This window comes from Sebastes fasciatus, chromosome 22 (genome assembly GCF_043250625.1).
Source record: "Sebastes fasciatus isolate fSebFas1 chromosome 22, fSebFas1.pri, whole genome shotgun sequence".
Classification (NCBI taxonomy): Eukaryota; Metazoa; Chordata; class Actinopteri; order Perciformes; family Sebastidae; genus Sebastes; species Sebastes fasciatus.
The window spans coordinates 18,390,939-18,415,396 of record NC_133816.1 but is presented as its reverse complement, the minus strand read 5'-3'; the positions used below and the strand labels follow the sequence as shown (position 1 = coordinate 18,415,396).

Here is a 24,458-nt window from a genome sequence, read left to right as displayed (position 1 = left end):
AGAGTATAAAATACTTGACAAATTTACACAACTACAGAGTTCTGCAAAATGAAAATCATAAAGGAAGCTGAAGCAACCTTATTGCGACATCTTTCTGCCACTCAAAAGTCAGTGTACTGGTGACAGGATTTAAAAAACATCATGTTCTTTCTCCTAATATCTACTTGTTCAGCTCCTGGAAGCTGTAGGAGATAAAGGCATGTCCCCTCTGTAGGTGGCTCTGTGAAAAAGGTGTGAAATGCAATATGTGCTGTGTATGTACTACATATGTTATTATGCAACCCATTTCCCATGTCATTTCGTCAGCTCTTGCTCTTATCTTTCCTCTGAATCACAGCCATACATTGCCCAATCACTGAACAGAAACATTAGTTTTCCTTTTTATTTCTGTCTGTATCTGCGCAGCTGAGATAAAATTGTAAACGGGCTTGTAAAAACATTTTACCGTAGTACTGTGAAACATTTTCCCTTCTGCTACAGTCTAGTGACCACAGTACTTTTTTTCTCCTCAGTTCTTGAGCCCTCTGCTTGACCTGGTCTGAGGTTCTTTTCCAAATTTAGCAGCTACAAAAACAATCGTGTACACCACAATCTCACATTTGTTTGTGGTGTGCATTGAAGTGTTCTCATGATAAGACTCCATTTGTGTTTGCAATTACAGTCTGTTTAAAGGCGCAGTATAGCATTCATATAGTGTGACATTTCCCATCATACATGCCTTTCACATTACTAGATTGATGACAAATTATTGTCGTTGACATTATTATGCACGCTTTAACGCAACTTGCAATTTTTAATTAACCTCTTAAAAATCAAGGGCTGTGGTTGATCTTTCGGAGAATGTAGCGGGCTCATTTTTAAAGATAGAGTAAAGATACTGGCATCATATGAAACTACAAAACCTAATGAATCCATTGGTACCAACTATGTTATACTAGCTTGTCACAAAGGAGGCTAAATAATGCTTCGAAATTGCACTAAAGTTTGGCGAGGAAAACCTGGCATGGTCATTTTCAAAGGGGTCCATTGACCTCTGACTTCAATTTGCCCACTCCCATGTTGATAAGAGTATTAAATGCTTGTCAAATCTCCCTTTAAGGTACCTTTTGAACAGATAAACAATATGATTAACTTTCAATTAATCATGATTAACTTTTGAGAATCATGCAATTAATCGTGATTAAATATTTGAATCGATTGGCCCTAATGTTGGTATAATAGCAGTGTTTGTTATAACTACTCGGCCAATATTATTGCATAACATACATACATTTGTCAGCATTTTGTTAAGCAAGAGCTGTGCAGACATAAAGGATGAAAAGGATAAATGATTGAGGTTTTAGATTTTGTCTCCACAGTGCATGTGAGCTCTCAGAGGGTTTCTCTTCATGCAAAGAGTTTGTGTCATACAGGAAGTGGGTGGAACTAATAATAATCTCACTGTGATCCAGCAGTCAGAGACGGTCACCATTTCTGTCTGTGAGATCTATGATAAACAACTTTGAATTATATGATGATATACGTAGAGTATGTAGGTAAACAAATCCTATGATGCAAACTACTGTTTGGACAACATGTACCATCTACCACCATGTTTATTCTCAGGTCAGAGCACATTGTGATGAAAACAAGTAACAAAATAGAACTACAACGATGGAAACAAGCTTAAAAAAGCACATTATTTTCTATGTCTAGGAAGCTTGAAAAGAGCCGAATATGATAAAGGTTTGATATAATATCAAAACAGTTCCAGAGGATGTCTTTTAAAGGGGACATATCATAAAAAACTCACTTTTTCAGTGCTTGTTAATATACATTTGAGTATCTGGAGCGCCTACCAACTAGGGCTGGGCGATATGGAGAAAATCGAATATCACAATAGTTTTGACCAAGTACCTCTATTGATATTGCGATGATATTGTAGGGTTGACTATTGGTGCTTTCACAAAATATTTACACAATGAGATTTTTGATAAATAATCATTAGTAATGTTGATGTAATGACTAAGTGTAAAAGACAAATAATAGAACAGCTACAACAGTCTGGTAAGTTCAGAAAATTACATCACTTTATTGTAATATAGCCTTTAAAACCAGGAAAAGACAACACTTACGCCATATCACGATATTACGATATCCAAAATCTAAGATGATATCTAATATCACATCACGATATATAGATATAGATGTATATAATATAGATATATTGCCCATTTTTGTGGGCTCAACAAGCCAATCAGAGCAGCAAATCAGGGCGTCTTAAAGAGACATGCGCTAAAACTGAGCGTTTCAGACAGAGGGTGAATACAGGTATATTCAGACAGACAGTATGAGAAAAATAATGTGTTTTTTGAACATTAAAGCATGTAAACATGTTCTAGTAGAAACCAAAAATACAAGTATGAACCTGAAAATGAGCATGATATGTCCCCTTTAAAGCCTGTAGGACTACCGGTATATGACATGTGATAGTATTTCCCCAAACTGACAAACCTCCTTGGGGTGAAACAACCCATAACTTATTTTAACATTTCTATCACTAGATTGTTTGCATTAGAATAAACATTTTGCAACAATTTCCACAATGATTAAGACTTTTATTTATTCAAAAGGTAAATGAGAGTCAGTCTCTGGTAAACTCCACTGGGCAGTCACTAAGCATGTTTGAATCCGTTACTCTGCTTTCGTCTTTCTCCGGGTCCTTCGGCAGCAGAGACTCTTACAGACTAAGACTGAAGCCCAGACAAAGACTCCAATGAGAGCCGTAATAAAAAGAGCCACATCCAGGCTATAGTAGGAGTACCAGGGCAGACTAAAACCTACTGACTGTAGATGGGCTGCTCCTTTGTTCCGGATGACGTACTCAATCCAAAAGATAGCGGTGTCCATGGGATCCATTAGCCGGTCGCGGTGTAGCAGTGAGAGACGCTGTATGTTCTCACGGTACGAGGGAGTCTCCAGGATGTCCTTTATAGCCTCCAGGAAGTCTTCTTTGGTGAGCGATTTGGCCTCCACCACCCGAGCCGCCCCGCGTACCTTCAGCCGGAGTAGGTTGTCGAACTGGTCAAAGAGGAGGGGCAGGCCCAGAACGGGAACGCCGTGGTAAATGGCCTCGTACATGCCGTTGGTGCCTCCGTGGGCTACAAAGGCACGAGTCTTGGGGTGTCCCAGGAGGTCTCTCTGAGGCAGCCAGTCCACCAGCAGGGTGTTGTTCCCCAGGGATGAAGGCTTTTCACCCACAAACCTCCACACCACCTTCTGAGGCAGCTGAGCGAAAGCAGCAGCGATGGCCTCTGTGGCCTCACGAGGCAGCGCCGACACCAGCGTCCCCAGAGACATGACCACCACCCCGTGCTCCCCGGAGCTCTGCATGAAGGCCTCCAGCTCATCAGTGAGGGGACGGGCCTTTTTGCACTGGAACCCCCCTATGTAGACCACGTTGGGCATGGTGGGGCGAGGGAACTCAAAGACAAAATCCGTCCTCACCAGCCAGATAGCAGCTGCATGCTCCAAAGACAGCAGGTCGGTTCCAGGAGGGAAATGTCGCTGGAGCAGATCTGAGTAGGCTGGGTTAATGTAGAAGTGGATTTCAACAAAACTATAGAGATAATGCAACATATTCTTGGTTCGGTCCAGAATATCCATCCGATCGTGCAGTTCACTTCCTGACACGGGGACGTAGGAGACAGGAGAGGGAGCTATGGTGAAATGGCCCTCCCCGTTATTAATCCAGCGCACGTTGAAAACCATCGGCAGCTTGAGATAGCTACCCAGAAGAACCCCGAGAGTCAGAGCAGGATCCGTTAATATTAAATCAAACTCGGCATCCTGCAGCTTCTTCATAAAAACAGGATCATCTAACATTGTAGCAGCTGCTCTGGCAAGGATCTCATGGCCCTTTGCCAACATGGCTGTGATCAGGCGCTGTTGGCAGAAGGTGCGTATAAAGGTCGCCGACCTGCGGCATTCCATAACATCCTGTAGCATTTTATTGTAGTAGCTCAGGTCCGACTCGTCCTCCAGCATGGTCACGTTAATAGAGGTATAAATGGAAGAGGTACTGGGGATGTACCAGCTCTTGGCAGAGCGCAGCACCGTGATGTTGTGGCCTCTGGAGTGCAGCTCTCGGAGGATCACCTCCATGTTGATCCAGTGGCTGCCGTCAACGGGCACGACCAGGATCCTGCTGCCGCTGCAACAAGTGGGACCGAGCAACAGGAAGCAGAGCCCTGTCAGGAATAGAGGGATCATGCCGGACATTTCCTGCGAGAAACATACAGAAATTATTAGACTGATTAGAACCCAGTAACTTTAAAGGCCCTGACGCACCAAGCCGACGGTTTTGTATCCTAATTAAATAACGCATGTGATCCGTTACTCCCCAAGCCTGCGCACTAGGTACGCCTCTAGCGTCAGTTTTGGACGTGTCAGGGACGGCGTGTCAATATACGCTTGTCATGACGTGAATAGTGTCATTTCAAAATAAACTTCCATCTTTACAAGTTAGGTTAAGGCAACAAAACTACTTAGTTCGGGTTAGGAAAAGATTGTGGTTGACATTAACATGACTGACTAACGATTCACGTGACTAATTGCGGACAAAGTAAGTCAATATTGACTTTTAGTTTCACTCGGGACATGAACAGCGGTCTCCTGAGTGAAAGTCCTGTATTTTACCCATGCAACTCTCCATGTGGTCTGCTACTACTACTGCTACATGTGGACTATCTGTAGTATTTACTAAGCCTCTTATACTGGACGGGGTCACAAGGCGCTGGAGGCTGTTTCAACACCATATGCATGTGGATCTTCTACTGTTTGGTGAGATATAAATATATTGTAGCAGCCTACAGTATATTCTACTTTGGCGTACTGTAGCTTACATTCCTCCTCTGATGGCTCGCTTATCAGCTGCTGGTTGTTAAACTGTCAAGTGTTAAGATACCTGTAAGTGTTAAAAACAGGGATTGGGCACTGAAACTTGTTAATTTTACTGTATGAAATACTTTATAGTTCCGTGGCATTGGCATAAAATGTGTTTAGTTAAAATGTTTTTTTTATGTAAATAGTAAAATTAAAAGTGAATCAAAAGCCTCACCTGGTTCTTGTTGTATCCAGAAGTTTGGTTTGAGCTGCAGGTTCTGAGTGAGTGAGCAAGGATATTATGTGATATGTGTTTCCATGCAGCTTTTACACGCATTCAACCAGGTCAAAGTCCCGTTTGTGGGTTATAAGTAACTCACAAAGTTATGTGCACTGTAATTAAGAGGCAAAGGTCGATGTTACATGCATGATGTAAGTACGGTAGAGTGCATTTTTTTGTTATATTTATTGAAATTCTCATTGCATCCCGACAGCAATCAATAAATCAAATGCTCTGACAAAAATAAAATAAAAATCTGGTCTCTGTGGCTGTTACAGAACGAATAAACCCATTATTTTTTTGCAAACAGCTTTACATATCCTGATTTTAGTGCTGTATACATAAGCTTTATTGGTATATTGCTGCTTTTTAAATGACAGATGACAATTTCAAATCGAATTAAACACTTATTTATTGTTAAATGCAGAACACAGAAGGGCATTAGTTCGCAGCGTTTTTTTCAGTTGAGGCGCTTTGATTGCGTCTGGTTGCAATGATGAAGACACATTGTTAACACTTGTGGCGTACATGTAGGATGTGATGGTTGGTCTCTGTGGAGTTTTACCCGAAGTTGAACATTTTCAACTCTTGGCAACCAGAAAAAAAACACCATATGGGTAGCACTCAGCGCAGAATAGACGCTCAGCATCTCGTCGTGCTTCTGCCGCTTGTAGCATCATATGAAACTTTGGCACTCCCATTGCAAAGAATTCAAAAAAATAAATCAAATGGGATCATAGCAGTTGTGGCAGTTTAAGAAAAATCTGTGCAAGATACAGTTATCAGATGGATTTAGGTGAATGCTGAATGGCTGTTTTTTGCCCAAACAATATTTTGTCTCAACAAGTTACTCATCAGTAGCATATATCTCCCGCCCAGCTCCAAATTGCTGCTCATTTCACATCTTTGGATGACAGTTTTCATTTCTTATGGATTCCTATATTTGAGTACCCACAGGCAAGTTCAGTGCGCGGACTTTTCAATCTGCGTGTTGAGGAAACCTCAGGGAGAACAGGGGAAGAATCCAAACAGGGACACAGTCAGAGTGTGTGAGACGGGAGTGGCAGGGAACGAGGGAAGGAGGAAGCAGCAAGGTCACACAGCGGAGGGAAAATAAAGTGAGCATTGGTGATTACAATAACAGCACGAGTCGGTGTTCAACAGTCATATCAGTGAGCCGCAGCCTTCCCCTCCTCTCCTCTGCCTCTGTGGAGTTATATAAACCTGAGCCAGGCAACAACAGTCAGCTCGAGGTAACAGCAGAGATGTAAAGACATGCAGCTTAGTTCAAGAGTTTACAAGTCACAAGAAGATCAGGGCTCGTATGAATCACTATTTAATTACCCTCAAGAATCCTCGAAAGAGCGATCATAGGAGTTCTTCGTCTAAAGTAAAGTAAAAAAACACAATAACAAGCATGTCACTCATACTTACAGTGAAGTCTAGCAGTGACCTTTAAGAACAGCTTTTTGTAAGTTAATCACGCATGTGCTCAGAGCAGCCAATCAGAGACAAGCATTTCATCGACAGTTCATTCTGTAAAACATCTCAGCCTGTATGATTAAACTTATTAAAGTAAATTTTGAGTTTGATTGTTCAATTGAGTGACATTATAAAGAACGTAGACTGGGGCAGGGAGGAAAGTCTGCTGCTAGTAGAGAAGAAAACATATAATAAAGGGAACGTTTGCATCAAATTTACAAGTACAGAAGACAATTTTGTTGCATTAGTTGTCAGATTGCAGGCTAAAGAAAATCAATGCCAGCTTTATTCTTGCAAAAATGCAAAAAAACAACATCCTTTCAGAAGTGTATTTGACAACTTACAAGAATGAAGAATGAGCAGCTGCAACTGGTACGATAAAACTATTATATTGAATTATTTAAACATATTTCTTCAGATATAGTGTTCATCATGACCAATGATAGATTGCACCTTGAACGTCATTCCAAAATCAGAAATGAGGGATTGACTCTGTGTCCATCCCAAAGCCACGTGGGACCCTACAGACGACTCTTCACCAACATAAGAGACCTTTCTTAAATAAAGAGTCAAAATAATTTTGATAGCCTAAATAGCTTCTATAGTTAAATCTAGAGTAGGTAATCTTATATTTGTTGAAATTCTCATTACATCCTGATAGCAATCAATAAATCAAATGCTCTGACTCAACAATAGCCAAGTTCGTTGTTTACATTCATACTGATAATTTTGGGGGGAGTGTCTTTGGAGGGAGGCCTGAAGGGACGGACCGTCAGTGTTGACGACTTGGTGACTTTCTCTATAGATTTAGGGACTTTTCGAGCTAGTGCTGTTTGCTACATTCATTGGAAAAGAGTTGGCAACACTGGGCTCGTTTTTTCAGTTGGATCATTTTTAACATCTAGCGTACCCTTGCTAGTTTCTTAAAATTACCAACCCTAGCTTTAAAGTGAAAATGTTTTACTTTTTTCACTTCAGTTCAAAATTCCACACTGAGTTAGATAAACAGGAGCCCAGTTGTTTTAAGACCAATTGGTCTTAAAACAACTGGGCTGACCAGCTGACCAAACAGTAGAAGTTGCCAGTTTCAGAGCTGACAAAACAACTGAGTACCCATATTTATCATTTTATTTTTACATTTCGAACAAGAGTTAAAAATAGTCCTACCTCAGAGCTGGACATCAGTGCTATTTCTGAAGCTTCCTACGCACCCTCCCAACGAGCAGTAGAAGATTTCATTTGAGAAAGAAAAGGCATCACAGTAACATGAAATCATATTAATCACGACGTCTTTTAGCTTTTATCAGGAGTAGATTAAACACCTTCAGGCTCATATTTGATCTGATACAGGTAAAGTGAAATGAATTACAAACATTGCATCATGTATGTGCATCAAGGCATGAATTATATGTTGTCTAAAACTATTAAAACTTTGGTCACGCCAGTTGACACAGTATTCTTTTACATCTAAGTCTAAAAGTTGACCCAAATATGCATCACTATGGGAGTTCTGGGCTGGTTAGGACTGATTTTACAGATTAGATATTTTGGGCCCAGATGTATTGCTGTTTATAGATTGTCTGATAACATGTAGAGGCAAAGAAATAAAATAAAAATCAGCAGGTTTTAAGAGAACCAGGAGTCACATGACCCCAGAGGTCAGGAAACCCTGAGAAGCAGCTGAAACCCTCATGGACATGGAAACAGGTGGAGTTCATCATTGGACAAACACCATCTGAAGTTTGTCCCACAGCATGTCCAGCAGGGGGAGACAGAAACACTCTCTAAACTCAGAGGTGGTGTTGCCATGGTGATCACTCAAATAAGGAAAAAAAGGCCTGAGAATGAAAACATGTATTACCGTTTTATTCTCATGGGAGTCTTTCTACATTCATTGCACCTTTTCAAAGTTGACCTCAAGCCCAAATATCTGAACAAAGCTCCCGGGGACGCTCGCTGGTTCAAAACCTTTCCTTCCTTCAATTGTTCTGAGTCATGATATGGCTCATTTCAATCCCCTTGACAGCGTTCAAACCATTTACTCACATGCCTAGCGTGTACTATCGCTATTAATCAAAACATCCGCCTCATCTACAAGACTATTGTTTGTAGATTTTTGTATGCTACAGAGTTTACCTTTTTTAACTTTATTTTAATAAACACTTAACTGATGTAGGACATCGGTTTGATCACATGGAGCAAAGGCTGGTATTTAACACTTGAAGGCATGATTTAACCTTGGCAGATTTGCAAGTGTGGTTTGCATAGGATAGGATACACTGAGGTTAACTGTATTGAACTTCAGACAGGCTTTGAGTTTTTTTGCCGTGTTCAAGAGGACTCATGTCTTGCAAAATACTTGAACAGACTGAAGAATTCAGGAACATAAATGTATAATAAAAATGATGAATGTTTTATCACAAATACGTCTGTAGTACAACTTCCTCTAATTAACAATCACAGTGTATTCTAGTTGGAATAAAATAGTTCCCACTCGACTTTACATTGTGATGACATCATAGATGTTTAAATCGATTTTCTCGGCTCTACGAAAACAATTATGAAACCTCCATGGATCAAAAATTCAGAATAGAAAGAGTCATAATCTACCTTTTTTGCGGTTCAAAGTGTTCTGTCAACAGTTTTACAGACTTCTATTTTTCAATGGTGGTGTGTGAGGAAAATGTTTTTTGAGCCGGGGTGTTTTTTTTGCTGCAATAAGACCTGGAGTGGCCACTGGAACAAATTGTCTGTAACCAGGTCTTATTATACATCCATGGCTCACAGTGACAATGCTAACAGGCTGATGTTTAGCAGGTAATGTTTACCATGTTCACCATTGTAGTTTAGCATGTTAACATGCCAACATTTGCACTAAACACAAAGTACAGCTTAGGCTAATGGGAATGTCATACCTTTTGCAAGTATTTGGTCATAACTAAAGTATTATATCACTAAACGTATTAAAATACAATACAAAAAAAGCAGTGTTGGGAATGTTACTCAGGAAGTGTAAAAAGTTACTTTTTATTTCTTTAAAAAGTAATAATGTTACTTTACTTATTACTTGATATCAAACGTTATAACTTACGTTACTCATTACATTACTATATCATTTTCAGTACTTTAATTTCCATACACTCAATTAAGGTTGCAACTAACGCTTATTTTTCATTGTCGATTAATCTGTCGATTATTTTCTCAATTAATCGATTAGTTGTTGGTCTATAAAATGTCAGAAAATGGTGGAAAAAAAATCTATGAGTGTTTCCCAAAGATGACGTCCTCAAATGTCTTGTTTTGTCCACAACTTAAATATATTCTGTTTAGTGTCATAAAGGAGAAAAGAAACCAGAAAATATTCACATTGAAGAAGCTGGAATCAGAGAATTTTATTTTTTTTTCATTAAAAAAATTATCAAACCGATCAATCGATTATCAAGTTAGTTGGCGATTAATTTATTAGTTGACAAGAAATCGATTACAACAATCTAATGAATAGCTGTTTCAATACAATGAACAACTGTGGCTTTTTATATGACAAGTTAAAATGAGCCCATGTATAAAGATATAGATACTTCTAAAAGATAACAACCAATACTAGGAACAAAGCAATCAATTATCCAAATTAACATATAAAACAAATTGGAATAGAAAAAAAACTAGTACAAAAAAACATCCCCAATTAAATTTGAAAGATCTCTGTGTGCAATGTCAGTAACCCCCCAAAAAACTGTATATAATACAGTTCAGTTCACCCAGAATTATCATCGGTACATCACTTTACCGTCACAGGCTGGTTCTCATTACTATCTGTTAGTGGAGGTCATAGAGGCCGAGTGCGTGCTTATCTCTTCTTCCTGTCATCAAGTGATGCAACAATTATGACCCCTCATGTGCTGATCGTCAATCAGTTGCTCAGCGACATTCCTCAGAGGCAGACATGCTCGAAACCGATAACAAGCGACGATGATGCTGTGGTGACTTCAGCATTTTGTTCTTATCGGGACGACATGTTGATGAAGGTAATGGTATTCTTCCTCTTTTTGATCTCTCTCGCTATTTGACACCAGGTGCAGGGCCCGCAGCAGCAGCCGTACACACAGTCATTGCAAACTGTGTCCTGTGAAGACAGAGACAGTTAGGTGTAGTTGGGCGAGGAAATAAGTTAGACATGTTAGACATGCAACAATTAATGAAAAAAAAAAGAGGCTTTTTTATGTGCGTGTGTGTGTGTGTGTCCTCCTCATATCTCGAGAACCGTTCATCTGATCTTCTTCACACTTGGAGGATTCGTTGCTTGGGACCCAAGGATGTGCATTGTCGAATTTGGTGCAATTTGGATGCAATAAATATTAAAAAACTTTGAGTAAATAAGCGATCGCGCTCTGAGCAGCAGCGGGGGTGGGGTTTCAGGGCTTTACAGGCCGCGGCTCATTGACCCGCGGTTCACCTTTGCTGCTTGATGCTGGATGGTCGTGTCTAGAAAGGAGCTCACAAATTGCATGCAAACACTCTCGCAAGACTCGCTGCCCGACAACCTATCCTAACCTTAACCATTCGAGGCCAATGCCTAACCTTAACTATCTTGCGAGAGTTTCCCAAATTGTGGATTACCTTCTAGACACAACCATGCTGGATATACTAACGTACAACTGATTTATTTTTCACTTCCCTGGAGTCAACGAGCGATGAGCGGTCCACGACAACGCTGCAAGCAGCACTTTTCGGGGGCCAAACAACCGTTTTTTTTTTGTGACAGACATTAATCATTATCGAAGTCTACCTAAACAAATCGGCTGCAAAAAAGGAACATAGTGGCCCTTTGATGACCATATTACATAAATTGCTGGATGTTGCCTAGGAATGTAAAGACACACTGACGAAAGGCTTAACAGGTTAAAGACTAATCAGAGATCAGATAAACAGTGAAGGCAACACTGACTTTTATGCGGGTAAAAACTCTGTTTGTAAGTACTAACGCAGTTGCACTTTATTTACACCAGGTTAGGAAAGCATAGTACCTCAATGCCAAATCGTGTGCGTACTGACACCCTGAGGGCTGTGGTCATCGGAGGGATGCATCCAAAAGCGTCCAGCAGAGGTAAACATAGACACTCCCCGGCCTCGTGTGATGTCTTACAGGTGAAGCAGGGAAGACACCATAAGGCGAGGCAGCCTGAAATCACATCACATCCATTAACAGTAGGTTTCACACATTAATGTTGCACTCAGAAAAAATAGTAAACAAGTCAGAATGTTTCAGAGCTTCAGTTTTGAGATTTAATATCTTGTTTCATCGCTGCTGCTGGGTTGCGTTATCATATGGAGCATCAAGAATGGTGTTAAAAATACGCCACTACACCCACTGATCTCCAATCTGCCATCTGTTGGCATTTCTGAACCCAGATCATCGTGAATGAAGTTTTCGACTTGCACGAGAGGGTTGATTTAGATGGATGGTGGATGAGTTGTTGTCTCAACATGTGTACTAAAAATTACACCACCTTATCATTCACCTGTAAAATATTTATACCTGTTGGTCAAATCGCATAAGTGCACTTACACTGGGGCAGGTCTTCGGTGCAATCACAGATGTTAGAGGACCACTCGTTGGATACGGAGGTCCTGATGAAGGGCCTCGGTTGGTTTACAACCATAGTTTCCTGCGTGTATTCTGACAAAAAACACAGATTAAAGTAACTGTCAAGACAACATCTTTGCTGGCTTTTCTTGCCAAAATAGTAATGTCAGTGTATTGTGGTAAATGATACAACACTGACATTACTATTTTGGCATGATAACAAGATCAGGAGAGTAGGTTAGTGAAATGTCTTTCCCCCCATTATGTCTATGCTATCTCATGCATTTTTGATAAGAATATTCTCATTGGATATGAAAAAAACTGCCACATAATCCGTCTTTGCATCCTCTCTATCTAGTGAAATCCATATACAGCAGCTCTACAGTGACTGAACTAATGTTTTGCCCTCTACCTCTTAGACAATACATTTTTATATGATGCCAGTATCTTCACTCTAGCTTTAAAACTGAGCCCACTACGACCTAAAAATCACAAGTTGCGAGTTGCAAGAAATTAATGTGGTGCACTGGGCAGTGCCAGATTTTAGATCCTGGTGATGTCACCGATGTAAAGCTGAGGTTTTCTGTTTTAGGAAAGAGAAGTGCTCACTCAGAAGTACACTGAACTCTCCGGTGTCATGACCGTTATCGAGCGAACACCTCGTATCTTTGACATTTCAGAAAACAAGATAAGCAGACTTGATAGCAGGTGAACAGGTCTGTAGGTTAGAGTTCAACTTGCTTTTGAAAGGTTTCACAAATCCACAAGTTGCAGAATTTCCTGCTAACAGCTACGAGGTCACGCTATCCTTCACCTGAAGTTACTCACCTGGAAATCTCATATGCTCATATGCCAATAAGAAATTAGATTCAAAACGCAAATTATTATAAGGAATAGCTCTACCATTTGATAAAATACAATACAATTCAGAATTAATTTGAATTCATGTGATGTGTCTTCTCATGCATGCTGTCCATATTTCTATATACCTGTCATCGCTGCAATCCCTCAGTGGTGTTTGGTCGATCCTACCTTACTGTGAGCGGAGTTCAGTGAAGTGATGGATTTGCAGGGCAGCGTTGCATTTTATAAACTTGCAGCAGAGAGGTGAATGTGACAGGACAGTACGGGATGCATGTCACTGACTGGTCCGTCCAGTCTGACATGTGTCAACACCTTTTGACAGTCAGACATCAGACTATCTGACTGTCTCGTATCCTTTTAAATCTCAGACGTCATTGTACTACAAAATGCCCATTACCTCATATTTAAAGTGTGCTGCTGTGTTCTTAGACAGAGGTATGTGATGATAAGACAAGAGAACATCTTGTGCTATGCTTATCCTGACATGTGGCTCTATGCCTTTGTTTGAATGTTACAATGACGTTAAATCATATGTTTAAGGCGTTAACACAAATTTGTCAAACGCATTAACGCAACTTGCGATTTTTAGATTTGGAGTTTTAAAGCTAGATTGAAGATACTGGCATCATATGAAACTACAAAACCTAATGAATCCATTGGTCCCAACCATGTCATACTAGTTTGTTGAGAAGGAGTCTAAATAACGCTCCAAAGTTAGGCTAAATTCTTGGCGAGGAAAAACTGGCATGGCCATTTTCAAAGGGGTCCCTTGACCTCTGACCTCTAGATATGTGAATGAAAATGGGTTCTATGAGTACCCACGAGTCTCCCCTTTACAGACATGCCCACTTTATGATAATCACATTCAGTTTGGGGAAAGTTATAGTCAAGTCAGCACACTGACACACTGACAGTTGTTGTTGCCTGTTGGGCTGCAGTTTGCCATGTTATGATTTGAGCATATTTTCTATGCTAAATGCAGTACCTGTGAGGGTTTCTGGACAACGTTTGTCATTGTTTTGTGTTGTTGATTGGTTTCCAATATTTGCCCACTGTTCCAGTACTTTCAGAAAGTCCTACCCCCCGACCAGGGTCTTTTTTGGGGGGGGGAAGACCCCGTAAAATGTCCCCAAAACTTAATTTAGACCCTGGTCCCTGCTGTTGAAACTCAATGAGTTCCTCTTAGTTCCGGGGAAAGTTCCTGCGGTGGAAACGGGACTTATTACTGCGACTAAAAACCCAATCTGCAGTAACTTTTTTGGGCTGTAAATCAATTGATTTATATTATTAGACTGCAACTTGAAGTTTTTTGTAACAAAAAACTATATTTTACAATATTTTTCTATTATTTTTGTAGAAAATGTTCATTAAAAATATTTAGAGGAGTCGAGAGCGAGGAGCTGAATGAGGGAGGGAGGAGGAGGACAGGAGTAAGAGAGAGGGGAGAGACTGAGGACTTAGGAACCAGCTTAGAATATGTTTAAAATATGTGAACACACTGGTTTAAGATTAATTACAGACACATTATTTAATGGTTTTCACAGAATATATCATTTTATTCATTGATTTGCTAAATACATATTTCTTTAGTTGAAAACTAATACACGTGAAAAACTTGAAAAATGCACGTTTAAAAAAAGTTGGGTTTTTTTATGCCTACAGAGGAATAAAAATACTGACAGAGGTTATCATAATTCATTCAAGAAAGGGTTAAATTGTTTGTTTTTTCTGTGAGTAAAATCTTAATCTGAATGGTTCCTAGTAACTATGGCTGTCAGACAGAGTAGTGGAGTAAAAGTACAGTATTTCCCTCTGAAATGTGCAGTAGAAGTATAAAGTAACATACAATTGAAATGCCCAAGTGAAGTACCTCAAAGCTGCACTTGCAACTTGTACAGTACTTGAAGTTACTTTCCACCACTGAAAGAATATAATACATTATGTTTATTCTGCATGCAACATTACCTCTGCTCTAATATTCAACTCTTATCGTACTTCCTCATTCATCTTGTGACAAACTGAGCTGTCCTCTCTGTGGGACAGATGCTGCAGAATCCTCAGAGGTAACCGGGAAGTGTGATTAAATCAACTCCAGTACACTGGAGGGCAGGCTGCCGCCAGAGGACCAGGAGTGCCACACGTGTGTCTAGACCAAGTGCGCCTCCTGCAGGGAGGTCAGAGCAGTGTATCTGGCTGAGGAGGAGGAGGAGGAGGAAGACGAGGAGGAGGAGGCGTGGGATGCTGCTCTTCTCTTCAGCTCTCTGGAGATCTGGAGCCAAGATAGCGGATAGCAGCAGCACCCGTACAGGCAGTCGCTCCACACACTCCCCTGTAAGATGCACGGAGAGAGAGAGGCCTGAACACAGGTGGGAGGCTCGAACAAAAGGTGAACATTTGCATTTAGGTGCACAAAAAAAATACATTTTTACTGATGTACAATGCAGCAGATCTGTGATTCATTTGCCTGTTGTAATCTAGTAACTCATGACCATTGTAATCAACAGACTTTAAGTATAGAATCTACAGTTCAATTGTCCTAGTTTTATCACCTTCCTTTTCTATGTTACAAAAGATCAAATAAGCACACCATTAATCAAGGAGCAAACAAAAAATGTACAGTAATGCGGCTGCTTGAAGTGAAGAGCTGGCATTTGTGCATTTGTTAGTGTAACAGTAATAATCGTGCTCTTCTGCTTCAATAAATATCCTCCCTCTGAGGACAGCGAGTTTCTTGCAGCCAAGTCTTTGCTCTTAGCAACAGCAACCAGGATAAAGAGCTTGTCAGTAATGTCAAGATGGAAATGTTGGGCGGGTGAGATCTGATAAATCAATATAGTCTGAGAAACACCAGCTCCTATTGTTGCATGTGCAGCCTGAGCATGTGAGTTCTCCTTCATGATACTGAGTTAGCGCTGTAATTTAGAGCCCGATGACCAGTTTTAATCAATTACTTCATCGTTGTCAAGTCGAAACAGCTGGATCATAATGCAGTGGTGACCTTTATCGACATATTATAGTAGTCGTGGAGCAGTAACACCAACATTACAATCTGTGAATTTAATGTTGGAGGTGATATAACCAACAAAGTAATCTCTCCACCCACAAGCTTCTTTACAGGATCTGAATACAACTTTTTGATGCTGATATTACTGTGTTATAAGTGCTGGTGAGCAGCAAAAACAATCTTAAGATTTACACGCTTGTCTTTCTTGAGCAACAGACCTGAGATCTGCTGCTCAGTAGCACACTTTCCCCGTGCTGCGCCGCCTCCCTTGTGAATTCAATGTGGGAGGGTGACATTCACAACTAAAATTATCGCTACGCCCCCAAACATCATTACAGGTCTGAATCCAACATGCAACTGTGGGATTTAAAGTTTACATGCATATGAAAACCACGACGTTGTCCGGTCTGGGAGTTGTCCGTGTTTTCGTCTTAGAACTTTAACCCTTTCACGGTGTGTTTTCACTTCATGAAAGTTAATTATAACATTTTTGGTCGCCTGAAAATATCTTATTCAGCGTTTGGTTGTACTTAGCTCCACCCTCTCGTGTCACTTCTGGTGGCAAAAAAACAAGATTGTGACAGCAAAGAATGTAATTGCCAAGAAGTGAAAGTCAATTGTTCGTTCCATTGCACCATCAGCGCCAAGCAGCAGAGCTACGCTTTCGCCACTTTGGACTGAAGGCGACTACCGGACACCAGTAAAACGTCCGCCTAAAAAGTGCTGCACGAAAGTAAAACAAAATTATTTCTCTTCTATTGTCATATTCTACCGAGATGGCCGTTGTTGAGCAATAAAATATTATAAATATAATAAGTCCAGGCCAAAATGGCAGCAGCAGCTGTTGTCAAAGAAACACCAGAGTTTCGTCTCTTTACTTCTATATGCCGATGACTACGTCTACTTCTAATATACAGTCTATGGCTACAAATCATCCCAAGAGGAACATGAATGCGTACCAAAGTTCTCGGTAATCCATCCAATAGTTGTTGAGACGTTTCAGACAGACACCTGGGGACCATAAATGTCTGTAGAAGATTTTAAGGCAATCCATCTAATAGCTGTTGAGATATTTGGGTCTGGACCAAAGTGGTGGACCGACCAACCAATGCTGCCATCCCTAGAGCCATGCCGCTAGGCTTAGTATACTAAAGTCACTATATTTTCAGGAGATGTAGACTAGAAAACTACTTCATACACAGAAAGATGATCCAGAACTTTGAATGCATATCCAAATGGCTGAAGTAATCAACCTGAATCCACAGTTTAAGTCTCATGATACACAATGTTACGCACCCATGAGAGAGTTTGCTTTACAAACAACCTACATGCTGGGACTTGTTTTCATAAGAACTTCTGGCACCTTCCCTAGCTCATGCTCTGCAGTATTGACAGCGATCCACGGCCCACTCCACCTCCAGAGAAGCCAACATTACCAACCACCTCCTTCTCTCCGATGGCAGCGCTCCAGCTTCTGCCTGCCTGGCCTCCAACCACTCCCACCTCCTGCCTTATCTCTCCTTCTCTTCACTGTCCCAGAAACGACCGGCTTATCCAACATCAAGTTCGCACAACTTGGCCCCGGCATGTGCTGTTTGCATGTCGAACATCTGTTTCGTATTGGTTACGTGCACTGATCAGTGACCTGATGTCTGTTGAGACGTGCACGCAGGTGTGCGGAGTGTTAAGTGTGGACAAACACCGAAGCGGTGGGTGGGCAGCCTGAGCAGATTGCTGTATCTTAAAGGCACTAACAGCTAGTTGTTTATTCATTAAGTTATTTATGGCTCTAGTGCAGATTTATTAATTTAATAAACGTGGCCTGATTTCACTGCATCCTCAGCATATATCTAAGCTTCATCTGATGTCACTGCACAGACTGAAAACATTGTTTGCATTGCTAAAGTAATAACCTGTGTCATTAGGCACACCTACGTGATGTTGCAGCTATTTCCCCCGTGTGCTGTTATTGTGTTTCATCACTAAAACGTCTCCATCGTCTCAGCGGCAATCATAATTACCCAGAGCTCCAGCAGCTCGGTGTAATTGAGCTGGGGACACAGTGTGGTACGCAATCAGCTGCATTGTTCACCACATCACAACGACAGGGGCCACTCCAGACTGAGAGAATTTAATCACACATTTATATCTCTCGCATTCCCAACCCCAGCTAGGTAAACGTCTCAGGGAAACTCTGGATTATTCACGGTCACTTCTTCTTCTGAAACAAAATGATAAAGCTACATGACCAAAGCTGTCAAGTTAGCTATCAAATGTTAGTTATCTGTCAAAGTAGTCAAACCAATTACTTTAATTAGTAGTGTTGAAATGATATCAGAACACAGTGACATCCGAAATCACATGCTATGCACTACATACTCAACAGGTGTACTATCGTTCAACATACTTTTGTGTATATAAACAGTATCATCTATGTTTTCGGATGCACTGAGCTGTAATTTACGTCGTCACTTCCTAAAAGCCTCCTTACCGGTTGGTATCGTGTAACCATGGTAACCTGTATCAACCTCATGTGACCAAAACGACGGTTTGTGAGAATCAAAGTCTGAATTAACTTAAAATATATGTGACGCCTAGCAAATTGAAATTTTATACTTACACTTGAATTGAAGCGTTATTGATGTTACAGAGCTGTCTGTTATGAACATAGTCGTCACTACTGCATTGCATTGTGGGATATTTATGCCGCCATAGTGTCCAGCGTTGCATACTGTAATATTTCACCGTAAATAGTATGCAATTTGCGTACTATTGGCTTAAGGTTTCAGACATACTAAAATATCTCACATACTGTTTCAGCATACTAAATGGCATGTTCATATGGAATTTCGGATGCAAACCTTAGTGTAAGCACCTCTAATATTTCCCATTAGTATGAATGTATTGTAAAGGTAAACCCAAAACAATGGAAGTCAATAGAAGACAACTTAAATGTTCCAAAGATAATCCAAAGTCCAAGACCCTTTAAAAATACATACTGTCCACTCAATGTAGGCAACATGCTGTGACTCTCTTTGCTGTTTTTATGCCTCCGCAGACGGCGACAGCCGCGGTCAGAGACATTATGTTTTCAGGTTGTCCGTCCATATGTCAGGTCCATTCTTGTGAACTCAATATCTCAGGAACGCCTGGAGGGAATTTCTTCTAATTTGGTACAAACGTCTAATTGGACTCAAGGCTGAACTGATTAGATTTTGGTGGTCAAAGTTTACTGTGACCTCACAAAACACATTCTTGGCCATAACTCAAGAATTCATTTGTTAATTATGACAATTTCACACAAATGTTTAACAGGATAAAATGATGCAGTGATGACATTTTGGACAAACATGGATGTAAACTGCAACTTGACAGGCGGATTGATCGATCAATCATCACGTGGATGCTCACACTGCATAATTTTGTGGAATTATACTTTGAACAGAAAGAAAGCAAAGTTTTATCTACTGTATATCACACCACAATCTCACAACATGTAAAATACTACATGATGTTTTTATAATCTTACTGGTATGCCGTATCGTTCCCTGACAGACGCCCTCATGGCAAGAGAGGCCGGCGATACGCAGCCGATACAATCCAGCAGAGGCAGGCAGGGACAGGCGCCCACTGCACTGGTCACCTTACAGGTAAACACTGGGAGGCAGCACAGGGCAAAGCAGCCTGCACACACACACACACACACACACACACAAACACACACACACACACACATTAACATGTATAGGATAAACTCACAACACACAAAAACATGATATGTTTCATGATTTCAGCATTTTTTTGCATTCAGCAAAAATACTACAATTTGTATCATATTGTGTATCATGCTTGGACACTTACAGTCTCCCATGTCTTTATAGCACTCACACAGGCCAGTACTCCATTGACCATTGAACTCCTGAATCCTGCTCTCCGGTTGGACCTGGACCACCTGTTGATACATTGCTGAGCTGGCCCTCTATACATCCATGAAGGAGAGGTGAGGTTACATTATGGTTTTGATGCTCTTCATGCTATATGTTCAATATGTTCATGGACAAAAAATTTTCCCAGCATGCATTGAATTGGAATTTCTAATTTAAAGAAAATTGAATGATGGAGGCTTGTTATGTGCCTTTTTAATCATGCAACCCTGCATATACATCTAGTTTACATTAGCAAATATGTTTTGTTCAGCATCATGAATGTTTTATATTGGTTATCTTTAGACTTCTCAAAGTATTTGGTTAAGGTTAGAGAAAGATTGTCCAGTGATGGAAGAAGTATTCAGACCCTTTAATTAGGTATAATAGCAATACCATCATTTTAGAATCACCTACTATAAGCCCTGCATTCAAAATGTTACTGAAATAAAAGTAAAGAATTATTATCAGTAAAATTTACTTAAAGTATCAAAAGTAAAAGTAGTCATTGTGCATCCGAATGGTTATTATAATAAGTTATTATATATCATAATATAGGTTTATTGTTACTGGAGCATACAAGGATCATTTTAATATGGCATCTGATCAAGACAGAGCTATTTTTAACTAATTATAAAGTTGGGTAGTTAGAATTAAAACAATGTATCACTGATGATATGCTTTGTAGGCTATGTTAAATTTGTAAAGTAATGGAGTGAAATGTAATGGAGTAGAAATATAAAGTGGCATAAAATTGATATACGTGAGTTGAGCACAAATACCTCAAAATTGTACAAAAAGTACAGCATTTACAAACCGCCACTGAGATTGTTTGATGTCAGCACTTCCTGATTTTGAAGTTGCAAGGAATCTAGAAAGCAGTTCCTCGAAAAAACACATCTGGCAAAACAGATAAGTAGTAAATACTACTAATAAGAGACTAAGTTACTGTTTGATCTACTAGTTTGCATCTGAAGGAAACTTTACTTGAAGAACTGATTGATGCATCATGCGATCTATCACCTCTACACATTAACACCAGTTAGAAAAAAGAGGATACAAAGCAGTAAACTTTGTATCTGTGATCCATAATATTGACCACAGGAAACCATTATCTCAGTCAAAAGATAAGCTGAACAAACCAGCGAGGTGTTCGCTCAGAACAAACGTCCACGCCCCTCACTCACTAAGGATTTAACACCGCTGTCTCCTGACTCGAGTTATTGTTTAGCTCTGCTCCTTAGCTCCCTTTTCCTGGAACATGCGTGACTCAGAGCCAACCTGCTGTACTCTAAACAATGATTTACATCAGTATCACTGAAAATAAATAATAGATGACTTACCTGTCTGAGAGTTTAGTTATCAAAATCCCAGAAGTACCGGTTACAGTTTTGTTATGGCTGTGGGACTTTTTCTCTCTCTTGTGTGTGTGCTCTTTGCTTGACTGCAGTGTTTTGGTGTAAATATGAAACTGCCAGATAAGGTGGGTAAACAAGGCACAAAGCTCCCATGACAGTTAACTCAGCTGACCCTTTGAAACCTCAGTGAGAGATGTCTAAAAGGATGTCCAGAAACTATGAATTTTAGTTCACTAGTCAGTGGAATTACATGTGTTCAAGGTCAAGTCCACTTTATCAGTTATTGCCCCCATGGAAAAGAAGAGTGTTTTGGTTTAGTTAGAGTTACACCACCAGGCACTCCTGATCTGTATCAGTTGAGTAAGAGGCTCAAGAAATCACAAAATGTCATCACAGAGCACTATTATACAACAGTGCGTCATATCATTTAGTAATAACATGAATTACAAAGACCATTGTTTTTTCTGGGGGGGTTTTTGTGTGTTTTGAAAAGTGAGATATGCTAATGTTCATTACAATTCCTATTTTCAGTACTCTCCTCAGTATACATTACAACATGTACACAAGCCACCATATGAAATTGCACCATGTTTAAGGTTTTTTCTTTGAAGCAGCGCAACATAAAAAATGCCTCTAATGTAATATCTGATTTCTCGTTGCACTGTGTGAAACAGGAAAGGTCCAGTGGAGTGAATCCCACCCCTATCAAACGAAACCGGTCTCCTCTTCCATAAGGGCTGCAGCTGACACCGATGATCATACAGAGGATTAACAAAGGTGACATTCATGGTGGGTGAGAATCAACCAAAAAATACAGAACCTGATGATTCACAGTCAAAACTGACAACGACAATTTATTTTCTACAGTATACTGTATGTAGGAGGAGATAAAAGAAAGGAGGAAATCAAGTAAATTATAGGGAATTTATAATATACGTGTGTGTATATATATACGTATATATATACATATATATATATATGGCATGATTGATGATTGTCCATCCTTAATCGTGATTTAATCACAAATTAATCGCATATTTCATTCAGTTCAAAAGTATTTAATACTCTTATAAACATGGGAGTGGACACATATGTTTGCTTTATGTAAATGTATGTATATATTTATTATTGGAAATCAATTAACAACACAAAACAATGATAAATATTGTCCAGAACCCCTCACAGGTACTGCATTTAACATAAATATATATGCTCAAATCATAACATGGCAAACTGCAGCCCAACAGGCAACAACAGCTGTCAGTGTGTCAGTGTGCTGACTTGACTATGACTTGCCCCAAAACTGCATGTGATTATCATAAAGTGGGCATGTCTGTAAAGGGGAGACTCGTGGGTACCCATAGAACACATTTTCATTCACATATCTGGAGGTCAGAGGTCAAGGGACCCCTTTGAAAATCACCATGTCAGTTTTTCCTCGCCAAAATTTTAGCTGAATTGAGCCCACTAAAACCTCAGAAATTGCAAGTTGCATTAATGCGTTAAAGAAATTAGTGGCGTTAAAACAAATTTATGTTAACACGTTATTATCATGTTAACTTTGACAGCCCTAATATAGAAATATATAGAAATAACTGACAATGCCTTTATTTGGCTACTTGACAATAAATATAAAAAACGCTATCAGAACTTTATATAATATTATACACGAGAAGAAGATTGATACAATCTCACACATTAGTGTGGTATCGATCTTCTCATCTAACTCTCACCAAGAAAGTGAATTTGCATATTTCCCAGAACGGCAAACTATTGCTGAGCTCCGCTTAAATTCAAATATACACAAAGAAGAAAAACAAAGTGTCTGTAATAGAAAATGTCTTTATTTACAATGTATGACAAACATCCATAGTATATTACAAGAACAATGTGATTCATAATGTGATGTCATGTTGTGACTGTTGTGTGACATGACATTATAGAATGTAATGGTTAACATCATGTGATCATCTTGTGTGATATGATATGATTAATAATGAGCCGTGTTCAAGGTCCTTCTGTCTGTATAATTCCACTCCTTCATACCAGGGAGATTGGAAAATCAGGACGCCACGTACTGCAGGCTGTCTTGAACTCTGGAAACTCTACAAAAAATTAAGAGAAAAACAAATTAATCATCTTTACTGTGAATATTAGCACAGAAAAGAGAAACATCTCTCCATCTATCTCACACCCACATATACAATGTCACAGTTCACTCACTGTGTTGGTTTGTTTTGCTGCAGAAGCATTTGATCAGATTCTGTTTCTCTACGTGGTTTTTGGGAAACAGTGGGTAGCGACACTTTATCTTTCCGCTGGGAAAAACTGCGAAGAGAGCAGAGGTGGTCATTGAAATTCACACCATAGAAACTCCGATTATCACCACTTTCAATGCCTTTATTGTCTGCTTTACCTGACAACAGACTGTAGTATTGTAGAGTCTGGAGAACACCGATCTTTTTGGCCAATCGGAGACCCAATACTGTCATAACAGCCCCGTTGATCAGGCTCTTTCTCTGTGCAAATCTTTAACCAAAATGTATGAATGACCAACGGACACTCACCTCTGCACCTGCACTCGCGGATGTGCACTTTGGACACATGAAATCCAGCATGTGAAGCTGCACACAGTGGAAAAAAAGAAAGAAATCATTTGTGTGAAACAATAATATATTACCCATCAACCGGCGAATAACATTTTCCAGTGTTGGTGAGATCATAAGACGCATAATGCAGAAACGGTTCTCTTTGTATTTTACCTGCGCTGCTGTCGTAGAAGGTGTCAACCAGAACGATGAGCAGGAGAGCAACACTTATGATCCTGGACATGATGGCAGTGTGTTTCTGCTCCGTTCACGACAAAGTGTTCGATCGTTCTACAGGAAAAGAGAAACTCTGACAATTATATACCAACCCCGTTCACGTCCATGTGGGTCATCAGAGTTTGATCTTCGGGCAGATCAGTCTTGGCAAGACTTAAGGGGGGATTTTATGGGGTAATCTTTCAACTGTGCATGGATTCATCCTTACAGTGATGAATAATAGAGATAACATTCCTACAGACGGCAATGAACAAAAGGACAAAAATATGGGTTGA

At 39.9% G+C, this 24,458-nt stretch overlaps 4 protein-coding genes and 2 long non-coding RNA genes across 8 annotated transcripts; 2 read left to right on the top strand and 4 right to left on the bottom strand.

Moving 5' to 3' along the window:
* Positions 1-1,880: 1,880 nt before the first annotated feature.
* Positions 1,881-2,655, top strand: LOC141760549 (uncharacterized). Its single transcript, XR_012592395.1, has 2 exons — positions 1,881-2,366; positions 2,419-2,655. It is a non-coding gene; the product is annotated as an uncharacterized LOC141760549 (long non-coding RNA).
* ugt5g1 (UDP glucuronosyltransferase 5 family, polypeptide G1) lies at positions 2,504-5,215 on the bottom strand. Its single transcript, XM_074623434.1, has 2 exons — positions 5,099-5,215; positions 2,504-4,263 (listed from the first exon to the last, which is right to left on the bottom strand). Exons 1-2 carry the CDS (start codon positions 5,198-5,200, stop codon positions 2,674-2,676), a joined length of 1,692 nt encoding a protein of 563 aa, XP_074479535.1. The 5' UTR covers positions 5,201-5,215; the 3' UTR covers positions 2,504-2,673.
* LOC141760548 (uncharacterized) lies at positions 4,454-22,299 on the top strand. Of its 3 annotated transcripts, XR_012592393.1 has the most exons (5): positions 4,454-4,821; positions 15,169-15,459; positions 19,633-19,727; positions 19,959-20,077; positions 22,033-22,299. It is a non-coding gene; the product is annotated as an uncharacterized LOC141760548 (long non-coding RNA). The 3 variants fall into 3 exon arrangements; XR_012592394.1 differs by lacking the exon at positions 15,169-15,459 and having other exon boundaries at positions 4,464-4,821; XR_012592392.1 differs by lacking the exon at positions 4,454-4,821 and having other exon boundaries at positions 15,312-15,439.
* ponzr4 (plac8 onzin related protein 4) lies at positions 10,241-13,327 on the bottom strand. Its single transcript, XM_074623993.1, has 4 exons — positions 13,199-13,327; positions 12,192-12,302; positions 11,650-11,804; positions 10,241-10,748 (listed from the first exon to the last, which is right to left on the bottom strand). The coding sequence occupies exons 1-4, from the start codon at positions 13,203-13,205 to the stop codon at positions 10,626-10,628; spliced, it is 396 nt and encodes a 131-aa protein (XP_074480094.1). The 5' UTR covers positions 13,206-13,327; the 3' UTR covers positions 10,241-10,625.
* LOC141760547 (placenta-specific gene 8 protein-like) lies at positions 15,220-20,046 on the bottom strand. The gene is made up of 3 exons (XM_074623435.1): positions 19,939-20,046; positions 19,607-19,761; positions 15,220-15,402 (listed from the first exon to the last, which is right to left on the bottom strand). Exons 1-3 carry the CDS (start codon positions 20,039-20,041, stop codon positions 15,220-15,222), a joined length of 441 nt encoding a protein of 146 aa, XP_074479536.1. The 5' UTR covers positions 20,042-20,046.
* An 885-nt stretch (positions 22,300-23,184) lies between the features above and the next one.
* On the bottom strand, positions 23,185-24,245 carry LOC141760288 (uncharacterized). Its single transcript, XM_074622946.1, has 4 exons — positions 24,121-24,245; positions 23,926-23,982; positions 23,582-23,686; positions 23,185-23,463 (listed from the first exon to the last, which is right to left on the bottom strand). Exons 1-4 carry the CDS (start codon positions 24,188-24,190, stop codon positions 23,399-23,401), a joined length of 297 nt encoding a protein of 98 aa, XP_074479047.1. The 5' UTR covers positions 24,191-24,245; the 3' UTR covers positions 23,185-23,398.
* Between the last annotated feature and the right edge of the window lie 213 nt (positions 24,246-24,458).